Source organism: Chenopodium quinoa, unplaced genomic scaffold (genome assembly GCF_001683475.1).
Source record: "Chenopodium quinoa cultivar QQ74 unplaced genomic scaffold, ASM168347v1, whole genome shotgun sequence".
NCBI classification, from domain to species: domain Eukaryota; kingdom Viridiplantae; phylum Streptophyta; class Magnoliopsida; order Caryophyllales; family Amaranthaceae; genus Chenopodium; species Chenopodium quinoa.
The window spans coordinates 631,122-648,160 of record NW_018743196.1 but is presented as its reverse complement, the minus strand read 5'-3'; the positions used below and the strand labels follow the sequence as shown (position 1 = coordinate 648,160).

Below are 17,039 nucleotides of genomic sequence, written 5' to 3'. Positions count from 1 at the left end.
TGCTTTTCAGGGGTTGGCTCGAACCAACACCCCTTACTTGATTTATCCCGTCTCCGGCAGTAACTGAAGCTCCTGATTTATGTTTTTTAATTTTTTGAGATTCTGCCAAATTTGAGTCAGAGGGTATTATTTCATCTAAGCTTCTCTTGTGTCCTGTCTCCTTACCCATACTCCCAATAAAGAATTTTTCGGGCCCCCCAACAACATTACTTAATTTTCTTCTAACAACTTTCCTCACCCTTCCTGCCCCTTCATGCGAATTTTCAAGTAAATCATGGTCCATGTCTGACACCTCATCACTAACCAACTCAACTTCAGCATTAGGAGCAGCATTTATTATTGGAGCAGCTGAATTTAAGCTTACCTCATTACATGCTTTATCACTGTCATCCTCAAGCACACTCTTCAATCTTAGCACTGGCTTCGATGTCTTCGCATCCACAACCTTTATCAGAGAGGCTTCACGAGGACGAGGAGGGGGAAAGTGTAGTTTTCTAGCAACACCCGGAGGTCCTAGCTTTACAGCGTCTGGATCATGATAATTAGGAACTCTCCCCCTTCTTGCAGTAGACAACCTCTCCTTAAATTTTTTCTCTGACTCAATTTCAGAAGCAGGTTTGCGGAGTGCTTTCCTTGGTGAAGCACGCAACCAAGGTCCATATTGAAAGACAATCTCATCATCGTTGCACTCGCCTCATCCTTGTGTAAGAAACTCGACTCAGTATGATCTAACCTCCCACAGAAGAAACAGAATTCCTCCAATCTTTCGTACTTCAGAGTCACCTACTTCGAGCTTGAACCACCTACTGCCACAAACAGGCCCCTGCGAAGAGGCTTCTCAACATTGATCATCACTTTTAAGCGCACAAATTCACCCCAACCCAAGGGATCAGACTCATCAATTTCCAGGAACGTACCCAGGAAGTCACCAATCTCAATCAAGGTCTTTCTATTGCGCTTGCTAAAAGGAACATCCAACAATCTCACCCACATAGGAGCGTGATTGAAGACAACTTCCGAGGGTTGTTCATCTCCATTCACCTCCTTAAGAACAAGAAGTTTCCCATCGAAGAACCACGGGCACCCATCCAGAACCATCTCTTTATCTGCTTCATTGACAAACTGAAAAACAAAAAGATTTGGCTCCACCATCTTGATCGAAACATTACCATGTAATCTCCACACCGAAGTTAGAGTTCGTTTCATAGCCTCCACATTAAAAGGTTTCGTAGTCAAAAGTTTCCCAACCAGCGATAATGCAATCTGATTCTTCGTTTCTTCATCGTCAATGTCATCAGAGTCTGCCCCAATCACTTTCGACTCTTCATCAGTTAGTTTAATTCTTTCAAAATCGTTCAGCAAGTCCTCAGCCATGGCTAACACCAAAATTTGCAAGGGAATTTGGGAAAGAAACACGAATTTAGAGATTAAGAGCAAGGAAATTAAGAGAAACCACTAACCCTAGACGAGGGACATACAAACCCTAGACGAGGGACATACTTGTTGCTTAATGAATTTAAGTTGGTGATTCACTTAAGCCTTGTATATATGATAAAGTGATGATTAATGGGCTGGGTTAGGCTTGTTTGGCATCATTTTTTGTTTTTAGTTTTTTGTTTTTTTTTAAAACAAAAAAACCAAAAAAAGAAAACAAAAAAAAAGTGTTTTCATTTTTCTGTTGTCAATTTTCAAAATAATTATGATTTTAATAAATTTGACTAATTTTTAATACATTATATGACATATATCATATGATTTTAAAAAATAAAAAAGCCTAGCTAAAAACTTAAAATTACAATGATGCCAAACGAACCCTAGCTTTTTGAGAGCAATTATAATTAGATGTTCTTTAAACAAATACAAAATCAGATAGTTTTTATGGTTGGATAATAGTTGATTAATTAAAAAAAAAAAAAAAAAAAAAAAAAAAAACAGGTTGTTGAAGTTTAATAAGGCATATCTGCTCGTTGAGAAATTATTATTACAACAGTTTATTTAGCAGAGATATACACCAATGAGATTATTGTCTTATTAAAGTAAAAGTTATAGAGTATGAACTATCAAGTATATTTTTGTAAAATCAAATAATTAATTCACTTAACTTTAAATAATAATTGATTCTTCAATCCATTCTGTTATGGAATCTACTTATTGTTATTAATTTTCTAATATATTATATTTATTCCCGGCCCATAATAAGTTTTTTTTTTTTTTTTTGGTGACTGGCCCATAATAGTTCATATACTTGTAATAACATTTTAAGTTCAAAAAAAAAAAAAAAAAGGAATTATTTTGAGCAGTAGCATTGATACAATAGTAGTACATTACAATCTAATATTCTGTCATTTAAATTTACTCTTGCTAAAAAAAAATTGTCAACCTGACTTAATATTTACAGTATATCTTACAATCTTTTATAAGAAGTATATCGTTGGAGTTGTCAAATTATTTAAAAAGCGACATAATTGATCACCATTGAGAATTGACATAATGTCTCAAGAAAGTTAATTAACAAGAATACTCGTTATATACAGAGAATTTAATTTGGTGCTCTTTCCAGCCCATGCAACGGCTCATAATTAAAGGAAATTGTCAAAAAGGTTACAATTTAACCTATAGCTTTTCATTATTAACCTAAGGTAGTTAATAATATGTTCAGCTTTTTTAAACATTCTTGAAGAAGCATCTTATATCCTTTAATTAAGGTGCTACTTACAAAAGGTATGCTCATGCTTTCATTTTTTTCCAGATGGAGCATAATCTCATAATCTGTGCTCTCATTTATTTCATGTTAGGGATTTTTTTACAAACTCTTTTTTTTTCATATATATATATATATATATATATATATATATATATATATATATATATATATATATATATATTAAACTATACTAAAAGCAAATCCATCCATAACACTTGTTATTATCTTGTTAAAAAAATTTCCGCCTTTTTTGGTTTTTTTTTTATTTTGCAAAATCTAAAAGTAAACTATTTATACTTCATGATATTTTTTTCGAGTTTGACAATCATATTCCATATATACCCAAATATCTTTTAAATACTTTATGTATTATTTTGTAATATTATTATAAAAAAATATTTAACAACTGTGCATTGCACGGGATTTTAACCTTATATAACAATTGTGCATTGCGTGGACAAAACCAGTAACACTCTACAAGTAACCCCAACCAAAACCAGTAACACTTATACAAGTAACCCCAAAATACAAGTAACACCTACAAGTAACCCCTGACAAAACCAGTAACACCCTACAAGTAACCCTTGCCGCACCATGTGGCCAGCCACATACAAAAATTTGTAATATATATATATATATATATATATATATATATATATTTCACATTACTATTTTCTTTAACTTTTAGGTGCTACTTTGATGTATTATTTGTGAGATATAAAATATTTCAAAGTTCGTTGCAACTAATAAGAACGGAGTTAATACTATATACTACGTATATATTAATCAATAATTCATTACCAATTTACTCAAAACCCTAAGCATTTTAGTAGAACATCTAACTTTTGTTCCTTTAAGATTAAAAATAATTAGCCTACTATTGAAGCATCGATCTAGGAGTACAAATTAATTAAATTAAAGCATGAACAAATTAAATAAATGTCTACCAATTCCAATTATAAATATGGAATATATATACAGGGAAATGTAATACGGAGTAATTAAAATCATCGGAATTTAAGGTTATCCATATATTATGCTAATATTTTATGCATTTTTTCTTCTTCTTCTTCTTACTATAACTGAAAAATAAAGTGAGCAGTGCATGAAATTTTTTGAAAAAAAATAAACGCAGGTGAGGCAGCCAACAAAGTTTGGAATAAATCAAAGATAGTATTTCCTCCTTTTTTGTTGCATAATATTTTTGCTTTATTTATTGCGGGGGAATTTCATACATTTCACGTGCGTTAGCGTTAGAAATATTATTATAAAAAAATATTTAACAACTGTGCATTGCACGGGATTTTAACCTTATATAACAATTGTGCATTGCGTGGACAAAACCAGTAACACTCTACAAGTAACCCCAACCAAAACCAGTAACACTTATACAAGTAACCCCAAAATACAAGTAACACCTACAAGTAACCCCTGACAAAACCAGTAACACCCTACAAGTAACCCTTGCCGCACCATGTGGCCAGCCACATACAAAAATTTGTAATATATATATATATATATATATATATATATATATATATATTTCACATTACAAGTAAAAAAATATGTATTATTTTGTAATATTATTATAAAAAAATATTTAACAACTGTGCATTGCACGGGATTTTAACCTTATATAACAATTGTGCATTGCGTGGACAAAACCAGTAACACTCTACAAGTAACCCCAACCAAAACCAGTAACACTTATACAAGTAACCCCAAAATACAAGTAACACCTACAAGTAACCCCTGACAAAACCAGTAACACCCTACAAGTAACCCTTGCCGCACCATGTGGCCAGCCACATACAAAAATTTGTAATATATATATATATATATATATATATATATATATTTCACATTACTATTTTCTTTAACTTTTAGGTGCTACTTTGATGTATTATTTGTGAGATATAAAATATTTCAAAGTTCGTTGCAACTAATAAGAACGGAGTTAATACTATATACTACGTATATATTAATCAATAATTCATTACCAATTTACTCAAAACCCTAAGCATTTTAGTAGAACATCTAACTTTTGTTCCTTTAAGATTAAAAATAATTAGCCTACTATTGAAGCATCGATCTAGGAGTACAAATTAATTAAATTAAAGCATGAACAAATTAAATAAATGTCTACCAATTCCAATTATAAATATGGAATATATATACAGGGAAATGTAATACGGAGTAATTAAAATCATCGGAATTTAAGGTTATCCATATATTATGCTAATATTTTATGCATTTTTTCTTCTTCTTCTTCTTACTATAACTGAAAAATAAAGTGAGCAGTGCATGAAATTTTTTGAAAAAAAATAAACGCAGGTGAGGCAGCCAACAAAGTTTGGAATAAATCAAAGATAGTATTTCCTCCTTTTTTGTTGCATAATATTTTTGCTTTATTTATTGCGGGGGAATTTCATACATTTCACGTGCGTTAGCGTTAGATTGTAGTGCAGCTAGCTGTGTTGCGTGCCCCGCAAATCTTAACTTTAATGCGGAGTATGACCAAGAATTCAAGATCAACAACCCCTTTATTTCAATGTTGCTGTTTTATTTATTAACGCATACTCTATTAGATGTCATATACGGAATGATGAGTTTTGTAACAAGCATGGCTTAAAAGCATCCACAATATAGTATAAAAGGACTTGCTTACAATTTATAAATAACTGGAGCTACATGCTCACCGTTGTGGAGCTACAAAGGTTGTAGCTATGGCCAAAGCTTGTAGCTTCATGGAGCTAGAGTACAAGGTTTTGCTCCACCCAATGCATTTAATTATATTGAGTAGTTTAGTATTTGTATGTATTTGTTTTTTTTTTATTTATTTTTTTCGTTTATAGATAAAGGACCAATTCAACCAAAAGTTTAAGCAGATGGTTGAGACCCAGTAATATGTTTTATACACTATCACTAGTTACAAACACATGTAGCTAGCCATTGTGGATCGATGTTGGCCCTAAAGCCCTAAATAGATATGCATGTCCGAGGAGTGTCAATTTACCTACAAATTCAATTTCAACATACGGAGTACGAGTATAGTTTAATTGGTGTTAGGTGGCCTGGCCGAGTCGTGCAATAATCTTAAACGACCGCATATATTAGACATTCTTCCTAATTTTCATCAAACTTCGAATCGATGATGATGATGATGATAATAATAATAATAATAATAATAATAATAATAATAATAATAATAAATAATAATAATAACTAATGTTATATGTAGGTAGGGGTGTCAATTCGGATGATCGGATCGGGTCTGATATGGTCGGGTGGGGGCGGATAAATTTTAAAGTTAAGTCATACTAAATTGTTATGTCCACGCAAGTCCAAATCTGAATCGGATATTTTTCGGATCGGGTCGGGTGTGCTTTTGACACCTCTATATGTAGCCCTTAAGGTTAAGAATAAGCATTTAATATCTTTCCTAAATTAATTTAGAAATACATGACAAAATTACGTGCAAATCAGTGTAATTGATACTCCGTATTAAGCAACAAAGATGTATTGATATTTGATCATGTTTTGGCAGACAGCCTTATTCTTATGGAATAATTAAGTGTTAAAGTTTTGCTTTGTTAGGAAACAAGGTTACTGCTAGTAGTAAATTTGTTACTCAAGGCAATTCATGAACTAGCTTTCAATTTATTTACTCCATTTTTTTTTTTTTTTGAATAGAACTAGCTTTCAATTCATATACTGTATTATCGTAATATATTTTATTTGTTTTTGGAAGACCTGTAGTTGACTGCCTGATTAAAAAAATTATAAAACAGAAATAGTTTACGCGTACTGTTGATATTTTGTCTAAGTAAACCAGATGCTCACAATGTAACAAGCTAAGTATTCAATTGAGGTAATTGCCCAACAAGATCGTACTTGTTATAGCTATTTTTTTATTTCGTTTGTGAAGGTATATGCTTTCTTCTTTTTATAGTAATCACATATTATATTCCTGATTCAAGAACTAACAAATTAAAGTAATAATAATTCTATCATTCATGAACCTAAAAACTGTTTATAACAACTATTATAAGCTTAAAAGAAAGATTCTGGAAACACATAGAATTTGTAATGGCATGGAATGACTAGAATCCATGCTAGAATTTATTTTTCAACTCCTGTATCCTCCTAATACTACTCTTCCAGGCCAGTTTCATATAAATTATCTCGTATATTCTCAATATATCATTTTTGATGTTTTTATCTGACTTGCTTGAAGCACATAGCACTTTAAATTCACATTGAAGCTAGCTTAGGCCTTAGGTTACATAATTTAAACTCAAAATCGTGGATAGTGAAATAAAGACCCTGTGTGGTACGGTATGCGGACTGATTAAGAAAAATAAAAAATGGGTATTTATGTGTTAGACAATGGGTTGCTTAACTTGCTTTGGATTGATAATGAAAATATATAAAAAGTGTGGCATTGATTATTAAATTTTACTTGAAAAAGAACGTTACATAAACTTGCAATTTGTGACTTGTCCTAGTTCTAACCAATTATATAGTGTTTTGCCACTAATAACAAGGTTCTTAATAAGGTTCTAATAGCTAGTGGTAGTGATATACTAATATATGATGACTCTACCCTTGAATAGAAGTTAAATGTATGGAGAATACTTTATTCGTTTCAATGTATTGTTATTCTTTCTTAAATACATACACTTAATTTGCACAATAATTTATATTTTTTTGACAAAAAAATTGTACAATTATTACAAGCCACTTGGATAACATATATGCGAATTAACAAGAGATTTATTCTGTTATTGACATTGTAAACCTGATGCCTAGAAGATATTGATGCTCTAACAAATAGAGAACTACAATCTTTAAGTTGTTTATTTAGATAATTAGATGAATTATACTTTTCAATTGAGTGAAGAATAACCTAATTCAATTCTTTTCCAGCTTATACTACCTTTAATGAAGAAAAAGTGTGGTGATCTCCTTCTTGGAAACTTCAATTTAGGGATTAATTCCTTAGAAGTAGTTAAGATTGATCCAACACGTCACTAGTTATTAGTAAGGTACGTCACATTAATTCCTTGATTTCCTCTGCTGGGGGAGGGGGAACTCGATCTGAAATCTGCAAAGATATATCCTAGATTCCTAGATATATATGGAGCACTATCTTATGCCTTCCAAAGTCAACCCTACTTAATTGTATTATACTCCACTATCATTGTCATTTGATATTTTCTTCAATGCATTTACATTTGAGAACTTAATTAACACAACTATATGTTTCCACATTAACATTCTAAATAGCAACTAATAAATGGGCTTGCCCAATTAACTCACTAAAAACTAGAAAAATGCAATATCAGCCCATCTTTGTTTTCAATGTTTATATCAAATAATGTATCAGAAATTTGGCCCAGTTGTTAAGGAAGCCAAATAATCAGATCCAAGCACGCACTAGCCAACAGGCAATGGAAAATATTTGCCAAATAATTCTTTCACGATTCATCATTTTCATGTTGCTTTCATTTCTCCGGCATGTGCATGTAAGATTGAGAAAGACTTCCTAAGAAGGTTTATGACTTTTTAGGATTATTTCACACCGATCATTTGTTTCCCTTTTGACAACACACCAAAGATAATATTTACAGCATAATAAAAGCACATAATATAATTGCATATTATACACTCAATTAAATTGTAAATCGCATCCTTTTCGCTAATATGTAAGCTTAGATCAATTATTAAAAAAAAAAAAAAATTAATGAAAACTATCCAAAGTAGAAGGCTTAGCAAACACCTGTATTTTCCACAATCTTACTCAATAAAAATATTCAAGATATGGAAAGTAAAACACCTCTCCCTTATCACAATTACTCCAATTATATAGATAAGAAAATTCATTATTTTATAGATATATATTATACTAATGTAGTAATGAAAGGCACCTATCAACTATCAAATACATAATCAATGGGTATATCATGAAAATAATTTATTAAATGGTTAAAAATGAATGAAGCCTACTACCATTGTACGTAGAATCAAATACTTTATTATTTATAATTATTTGATGCATGAACCCCCTATCATTCAATAATCTTGAAAAAAAATATTTATAAATTTAAAAGGTGTAGCTTAAAAAAACAGTAAAAGTAAAATTTAAGTTTGATAACATTAATTTAAGTTCGGCATAACTATAGTGAAGTAAATAATAGGGGTTAAAAATTGATTTTAGCACACTAATTATAAAAGCACAATTTCCTATCTCCTTCTCACATACAACTAAATAACCATTTCTTAAAGGAAAATAATAACTAACAAATATAGTAATGTAGAAGGAAAAAAAGAAAAAAAAAAAAAAAAGAGATGGAAAATTGGAGCGACAAGTGTGCAAATAAGTTTTGTTGACAATAACAACAACTATGAGTGGGAGTCAAACGCAAAAGCTGAAAAATGAATTTGGGCCACAAAGTTGATGTCATTTCCTAATAAATTTTGTAAAATCTCACATGGACACGCACTTTAGGGTCCACTAAGCCCAACCATAGTTGTTTCAAGGCCTGTATTTGCTGATGTGTGTCCAATCAGCTTTGTTGGGTCCCTCATTCACCCGCACCTTCCACCACTTTCTTTCGGTTTTGCTTGTGTTTAATTTGTGACTATCTCTGTAACTTGGAAGTTGTAACTATAAATAATGAATTTCCCTTCCTTCTAGTGCTTGCTTGAAAACTTTGTTAGGATACTCTTTTGTTTTGTAGTAAAATTACTCTGTTTTTTTAATAACCAAATTTCGTTCTATTTATATATTTTAATAACCAACATTTTGTGTCATACTCTATAAATTTTACCTATGCATTACTCCACATATAGTTTGTTTGCACTAGAATAAGTCATTATTCAAAACTTTTGGGAGACATATCTTCAATATCAACAATATTGATGAATTAGCACCAATGACTAGTTCATATAGACAAACCTTTTATTTTAAATAATTACTCCTCAATTTGTATATTTTTTTTTTCCTAAAGACTCACTTTCTGTGAAAAATTTATGAGTCAAGATAACAAAGGTAGTAATGCATATAATGATATAAGTATTAAGATGATCTGTTGATAATAATTAAAAGGTCGGATCATATATCAATATAAATTTATAGACTTGTCGATACATGTCAATATAGCATGACTTTTTATAACCAGTCCAGAATCCAGATACATGATACATAAACTTATAACATGACCCTCGGGCTTGCTCGTAGCTTTACCTAAAAGTATGACAACCTCCTGACTTCCTCTAGTACCTTCTAAAACATGCAATATATAATAGGTCCCATTCCAGAACTTTCTGAGATCATCCATTGCAACCGTTTGATCCCTGAACCAGGCCCCACTTAATTACGTGGCAGGCATCCATAACATTTCCTCAGACACTCCTAATTTCCTGCTCATTTCTATATAAACCAGTCTTCCTTCACTTAATCACCTCAGGAAAACAATTAACACTCAACAAACACAAATAAATTAAAGCATCACAAAATCTTTTTCATCTTTGATACACAAGCTCTCATCGAAAACAATGGCTCCAGAACTAGTAAAGAGTGTAGTTGACTCATCAGTGGGTTACACCACGAAACCAGCGAGTCAAGCCAGGAGAGCCTACGTTACATTTTTGGCTGGAAACGGTGATTATGTGAAAGGAGTGGTTGGATTAATCAAAGGATTAAGAAAAGTTAAGAGTGTTTACCCTTTGATTGTGGCGGTGCTCCCTGATGTTCCTGAGGATCACCGCAGGATATTAGTGTCTCAGGGCTGTATTGTTCGCGAGATCGAACCCATTTACCCGCCTCAAAATAATACCCAATTTGCTCATGCTTATTACGTCATCAACTATTCTAAGCTCCGAATTTGGGAGGTACTTATTCATAACTTACCTTTCTTTATTTCTTTCTTTTTTGGGACTTGTACAAAATGATTTTGTGATACATATATATATACACGTGTTTTTCGATTGGAGTCTTGTTATAACACCTGGAATCTGATTAGTACACCGTACTGCTGTGCATACGTTGGTAGTACTAATTATTTTAAATTTCTTGAATAAATTTGTTGATATATATGGAATTTAATTGTATGGCAGTTTGTGGAGTACGAGAAGCTGATATACTTGGATGGAGATATCCAAGTGTATGAAAACATAGACCATCTATTTGATTTGCCAAATGGGTATTTCTATGCTGTTATGGATTGCTTTTGTGAGGCATCTTGGAGTAAGACCCCTCAATACAAGATCGGTTACTGCCAGCAGTGCCCTGATAAGGTCCAATGGCCCACCGCCGAGCTCGGCCCACCTCCTTCCCTCTACTTCAACGCCGGCTTCTTTGTGTATGAGCCTAGTATTCCTACTTACCATGATCTTCTTAAGACCCTCAAAGAAGTCCCCCCTACCTCGTTTGCTGAGCAGGTATTATAATAGCTGTCACGTTGATAGTGTAATTTAATATTATGATAGCGCTTATTATTAGTAATAATGAATTAATGATGATGTTGATGCTGTATGTTGTAGGACTTCTTGAACATGTACTTTAATGACAAATTCAAGCCACTGCCAATTGACTATAACTTAGTGTTAGCCTTCCTATGGCGACACCCGGAGAAGGTGGACTTGAACAAGGTGAAGGTGGTGCACTATTGCGCGGCGGGTTCGAAACCATGGAGGTATACAGGGGAGGAAGAGAACATGGACAGGGAAGACATAAAGATGTTGGTGAAGAAATGGTGGGATATCTATCAAGATCCATCTTTGGACTACAACCCTGCTGCTGAAGCAACTGCGATTGATATGAAACCTTTTAAAGAAGCTTTGTCTAAAGCTGGTTTTGTTAATTATGTCACTGCTCCTTCCGCGGCTTAAATTAGAGTTGTTATTTAATCAAGGGATTTTCTGTTCTGATTAGCTTTTCTTTTTCTTAATTTTCCTTGACCTAATCGACCATTGACAGAGAGCTTACTGGTCAATTGGTTTTCTTTTTTTTAATTGTGGGCCTGGGGGAGGGTGTTTAATACTTAATAGTTTTGAGCGTTTATATGTTGTTGATAGGCTTGAAAGTATAGTGAGTTTTATAAATGTAATGTCCAGTTTTTGGTGGTTTGTTTTTAATCTTTTTGTAAGAGAAATTAATGTTGATCGAAATAAAAGTTTAGAAATTGTTTATAAATAATGGAATATCTTTAGTTTCAATTATTATTCTAAACTTTCCTTTAATTCATTTCCCTAATCTAAATTTTATCTTTGATTGAATATATAGACATATCATTTATAATTTCTTAAACATGACCAAAGCTTTACAATATTACAATATTATAGGCGAATTTAGCTTTAAATTATGAGATAATTACGCTAATTTCTTAAATCATTGACAAATTCATTAAACTTAATTGGTATGTAATCAGTAATCTAAGTCTCATGCATCTTTTTGTACAGATTGATATCTATGGATGTTGTTGAGCTAGTCATAAGTAGTTTTGCCAATTTATTTATCACCTGAGATTAACTAATCAACAGCCTTTCCATTGTAAACCAATGCAAGATCGATGCAACGAAAGACCAAATCATAGAGATGGGATTAATAAAAAATAGTTAAGCATGCAGAGATCATTAACAATTAAAAGTCGTTGAAGGTGACATACTGACATCAACGTTTTGATGTCTTTGTCATTTTAATTTATACAATTCAACCCCATTGTCCCCAAACGAATGTAACCATACATTTCTATTTGACTATTAGACATGCATGTTCAAAGTTGTATATAAGCGGTTGTTGTCGTCTATGTCCAATAGTATATATGTCCTACATACTATTAAACTTCATACAAACATATCCACGTACAGTATTAGATTTTCTTTTAATACTACATGCGTGTATGCATGCACATTATTCACATTTCACTACTACTATTAGTCTATTACAGTACTACTATACTTCTGTTGTACCATATGATATGTCGGCACATGCAATGCAAGGTCAAGTTGACATGCACTAGTTGTGCCACATTAAAGAAATAGAGGGAGAATGACTAGCGAAAATGTGTACTCGTATTAGATTGGTGATGGGCTACTCCACCTTACCAAGCAAGCAATTGGTTTTAGACTTTTAAATAAATAATCAAACCTTACTATACTAGCTTATATATATATATATATATATATATATATATATATATATATATATATATATATATATATATATATATATATATATATATATATATATATATGTGATTGTACATTTGTACTTTCCTCTAGTGTAAGTTTATGTGGTCCAACTGTCTAATAAAATTTACCAATATTAGAATATATACTTTCTATTATTCGATGATATATTATATGGTTCGAGATTTAAGTCATCTTCTAATTGATTAAGACATAGGGATCAGATTATTATATGATGTATACCTTTCTTTAAAAAAAAAAAAAAACTAACTTGCAAGTGGCTGGGAAATAATATAATGTATCTTCATGTGTCCAACTACTACGGAGTAGTATATTTCTTTTACTAGTAAGTGCTCCGGAGCAAATGAGTATAGTTGATCAGATCATACAGCATTAGTTAAATATTCATTCATGCCTTAATGTATAAGTATTAATTTCAAGGCAAGTGGATTAATTATATATGGACGTCAATCGCAGGTCTTTTATTAAATAAGAGCAAATGAGGGTAGTTGATCAGATCATACAGCATTAATTAAAATACAAGCGTGCAACAGTAGTTGAATTGAAGGTGACATCCGCGATTTGATCGATAAATTTATATGCAAATCAGATCTTTATATGCAAATCAAACAAACTGTACAACACTATATTATACAAGAAAATGTGGCCATACAATTTATTTGAAATTTTCAAATGGTATATTAAATATGCCCTATGCTTTTCATACTCGTAAAGTCGTAATATGGGTTTTTTTTTTTTCCTTTTCCTTTCGTCATTTGGAGGGGAGATATTTTAGAGAATGTATACAAGACTAGTCTATTATAGTATGCATGTAGATAAGAAACAATCTGGCCTGGATATAGCACTCGGATCAAATTCTTGGTCGAGTGAAGAGTTGCTTGTATTGATTTTAGTTTGGGTTCAATTATATTCGGTTCTATTGTTGATAAATTCATGGCTTGTTCTGATTTACTGATTGGAGCTGAACTAAACTGAATATTTTATGAGAGAAGGAAATTAGGAACTGAATAGACTGAACTGAAATGATTAGAGCTGAAGTGAAATGAACTGAAAATAAAGCTGAAGAGAACAAACCCTCATTATAAAACAACAATTATTATTATTAGTTATGGAGTATTAATTATTGTTTGCTTGTAGGTTCATTTCATGTAATTAAGTAGATTGGATAAATGCATTATTATTGTTGAAATGCCAAAAGAACTTCACAAGTGTCAAATACAAGTCTTGATTATTGGATGCATGCGTCACCGAGAGAGAATCTACTTTACAAGTATAAGAAGACTCCATCCCAAAATCATATGGAGATGTGGCAATAGGAAGAATAACCACTTAGCCTAATAAAATGCTTAACTTGTATTTTTAATCAATGCGCTATACTCGTATGAGAAGTTCATTCATTCTTCAACACTCCCCTCACATGTGAGTTCCCTTTTAATTTAGGATAAAATGATGCTTCAATGAGCCAGAGTGCATTTTCACATCCCTTAACATGGATCCAATTAAATTTGCCCCAAAGTACAATAAAGTATGTTATCCAAATGCGAGTCTCCACTTTCCGTTATAGTTCTAGTATTGATATGTACAAGTAGTACTAATTTAAACTTCACTCGTTTTACAATCTGATAATGGTTTTACCTTTGGATGTTAAAATTTTAGATAATTGACCTATGTTGTCAATAATACAAACTTCAATATAATGTCACGTTAGATTAATATTATTCGAGATAATATTGAGACTACACTAGTATGACTACATACTATGTCGGCGATAAATGTCAAGAAATAGTACATCTTTCAACCTTTTACTCTTTAGTCTTTAGTTATATAGCATGCATTGAAGAGATTTCAAGTTAAAAATTAAAGTAGCTAAGCTAGGTGGGTTCCATTGAATGCATTAGCCGTATTAGATATTTAGATCAATAATTTTGAACGTGCAAAGTAATGGAATCGGCGAGGACGAGTAGGGCTAGTTATTTGTTCTATTTAGGTAATATATTGTTACTAACAAATTGTTATTCTTACTTGAGCATATTTAAATAGGCCATAAATAAAATTTTAAAAAATGGAATCAGTGAGTTTAATGGTATTAGTAGAGAAAAGAGGCAAAAGATCAGCAAAGAAAAGGACACTGAGAAGTGAGAAAGATCCAATCGTATAAGAAGCTTGTAGGATGTTGACGGCTTTAATGGCTTGTAACATGATGGCTAATGAATTTGCGTTTAGACTAATGGAATTTAGGAAAACAACTTATCTTCTTGTGTTTAGACTAATGGGATTGTGAAAAAGCAATGTATCTTCTTGTGTTCAACTTAATATTTCCATCTTAATCTCCTTATAATAGTATCATTTTCCTTTACCTTTATAATAATCAAGTCTTGCTTTAGTGGTTTTGATTAAATTAAACAACTTAAGAATAATAGATCTGATGTACTCCTCCCTGGTTAGCTGCAAGCACGTATGACTGGGGGCAGTTTTCAGTATTAAGTACTACTGAAGGTACTTACGAGTCTACAACTGAACGAGAAAAACCTAAGAGTACTAAATTTTGCTGATTTCCCATTCTAAATTTCAGAAATTGTTACTCTTAAAATTATGATCCAAATTTATTAAACTGAAAGGACAGTAAGGTGCCAAATTAAAGAATGACAAAATCATACCAAGTATTAGTACTTTATTAAACAAGTAGCAACCAATCTCATATTCTCATGCCTTGAACTTACACTACAGGAAGCAAATGACAAACTGAACAACATAAGCTATGAAAAACTAGTAACGTAAACTTAATAACAAAAGTGGCATAAAATGCTGGTGTAAACCCAACTATCCTCGTTCTAAATGTGAACCGGGAAGGTTTAGTCATTTAAACCTGGCAGAACAACAAGACAATTTAGGAGTTTAGATACAAGTCTTACAGTAATCAGTAATGAAATTCACACGTATTGCAGCTTACCTTGCTAGCTATGTTGTTGGACAGCCAGTCCAGACCTTCACCTGATGTTGCACATGTACTCTGGATATACCTGTAGCAGTAGTTGGATTTGCTCAGTACAAAGAAGTAAGGAAATGGTTTGATAAAGTGGGAGTGAAGAAAGGGAAGAGTAGTGCATTTACCAGTGTCGTTGACGGAGGGAATGGAGACCAAGCTTGTCGGTAATTTCTGCAGCATTCATTGCATTGGGGAGATCCTGTTTGTTAGCGAACACTAGCAGAACCGCATCCCTTAGTTCATCCTGCAAAAAGAGATTTAACAGTTCAAGAATCATTGCATTGCAGTGCAGTGGCATTGTCCATCAGGACCAGAGAGTAACTACCTCATTCAGCATCCGGTGAAGTTCATCCCTTGCTTCAACTACACGATCCCTATCATTACTGTCAACTACAAAGATGAGGCCTTGAGTGTTCTGGAAGTAGTGTCTCCATAAGGGACGAATCTGCAATCCAATATTTCCAATTAGTGTTTGACATGAATGTACAAGGAAATTAAAAATAATCCCACAATGAGTCTTCAGGATGCAATGAGTGATGTTCTATCTTTTCAAGGTTCCCAATCAAGTGTAAACGAAATACTGTTTTAAGTATGGAGATGTATACTGCATACACCAGCTTTCATGCAGAAGTAGGTCATAAATATAATTACACTCGCACATATTGCAGCATTGAATTGAGAAATGATTAGCATTTTGCTTCACCAATCTGAGCATCACAAGTTAGTCACAAACTAAGACAAAACCGTCTTAGGGGAATGCCTGTTTGTATTCTCCAAACCATATTCCCAATTGTAGCACAACTTTGTAAGTATCAAAATATGCACACTAGACATACTTACAGTAGTTACAGATTAATAAGTAAATAAATCAGCAAATTTTGACAACAATCAGAAAGATCATAGTGTGAGCTGTGAGGTATATATATATGTTGTAGTCGGCAAGCGCTACTCTATTCCTTCATGAGAGAAATATGTCTTTCGTTCTGCATTCTATCAGAGGATTGGGTTCCAAATAAAGCTTTTAATTCGGGTAAACGGGTCGGGTTTGGGTCGGTAAGAATGGGTCGGGTCAATAAACTATACGGGTTGGATTTAGGTTGGGTCATGCTTGAGTCGGGTCACGTCGAGTCATAC

At 32.4% G+C, this 17,039-nt stretch overlaps 2 protein-coding genes across 2 annotated transcripts; one reads left to right on the top strand and one right to left on the bottom strand.

The window, feature by feature from the left end:
• Window positions 1–7,757: 7,757 nt before the first annotated feature.
• Window positions 7,758–16,739, bottom strand: LOC110732915 (ADP-ribosylation factor 1-like). Its single transcript, XM_021912900.1, has 7 exons — window positions 16,639–16,739; window positions 16,463–16,485; window positions 16,231–16,364; window positions 16,031–16,149; window positions 15,856–15,939; window positions 8,459–8,474; window positions 7,758–7,811 (listed from the first exon to the last, which is right to left on the bottom strand). The coding sequence occupies exons 1-7, from the start codon at window positions 16,737–16,739 to the stop codon at window positions 7,758–7,760; spliced, it is 531 nt and encodes a 176-aa protein (XP_021768592.1).
• LOC110732988 (galactinol synthase 1-like) lies at window positions 10,159–11,906 on the top strand. Its single transcript, XM_021912985.1, has 3 exons — window positions 10,159–10,600; window positions 10,826–11,149; window positions 11,252–11,906. The coding sequence occupies exons 1-3, from the start codon at window positions 10,265–10,267 to the stop codon at window positions 11,597–11,599; spliced, it is 1,008 nt and encodes a 335-aa protein (XP_021768677.1). The 5' UTR covers window positions 10,159–10,264; the 3' UTR covers window positions 11,600–11,906.
• Window positions 16,740–17,039: the final 300 nt, after the last annotated feature.

Bases quoted from the DNA above. Each gene is read 5' to 3' on its own strand.
- LOC110732988 (XM_021912985.1), top strand. From the start codon at position 10,265: ATGGCTCCAGAACTAGTAAAGAGTGTAGTTGACTCATCAGTGGGTTAC. The intron at 10,601-10,825 runs GTACTTATTCAT...ATTGTATGGCAG, and splicing joins CTAAGCTCCGAATTTGGGAG to TTTGTGGAGTACGAGAAGCT. The intron at 11,150-11,251 runs GTATTATAATAG...TGTATGTTGTAG, and splicing joins CTACCTCGTTTGCTGAGCAG to GACTTCTTGAACATGTACTT.
- LOC110732915 (XM_021912900.1), bottom strand. From the start codon at position 16,739: ATGTCTAGTGTGCATATTTTGATACTTACAAAGTTGTGCTACAATTGG. The intron at 16,365-16,462 runs AACCTTGAAAAG...CACTAATTGGAA, and splicing joins TTCGTTTACACTTGATTGGG to ATATTGGATTGCAGATTCGT. The intron at 15,940-16,030 runs GTAAATGCACTA...CTACTGCTACAG, and splicing joins TCCCTCCGTCAACGACACTG to GTATATCCAGAGTACATGTG.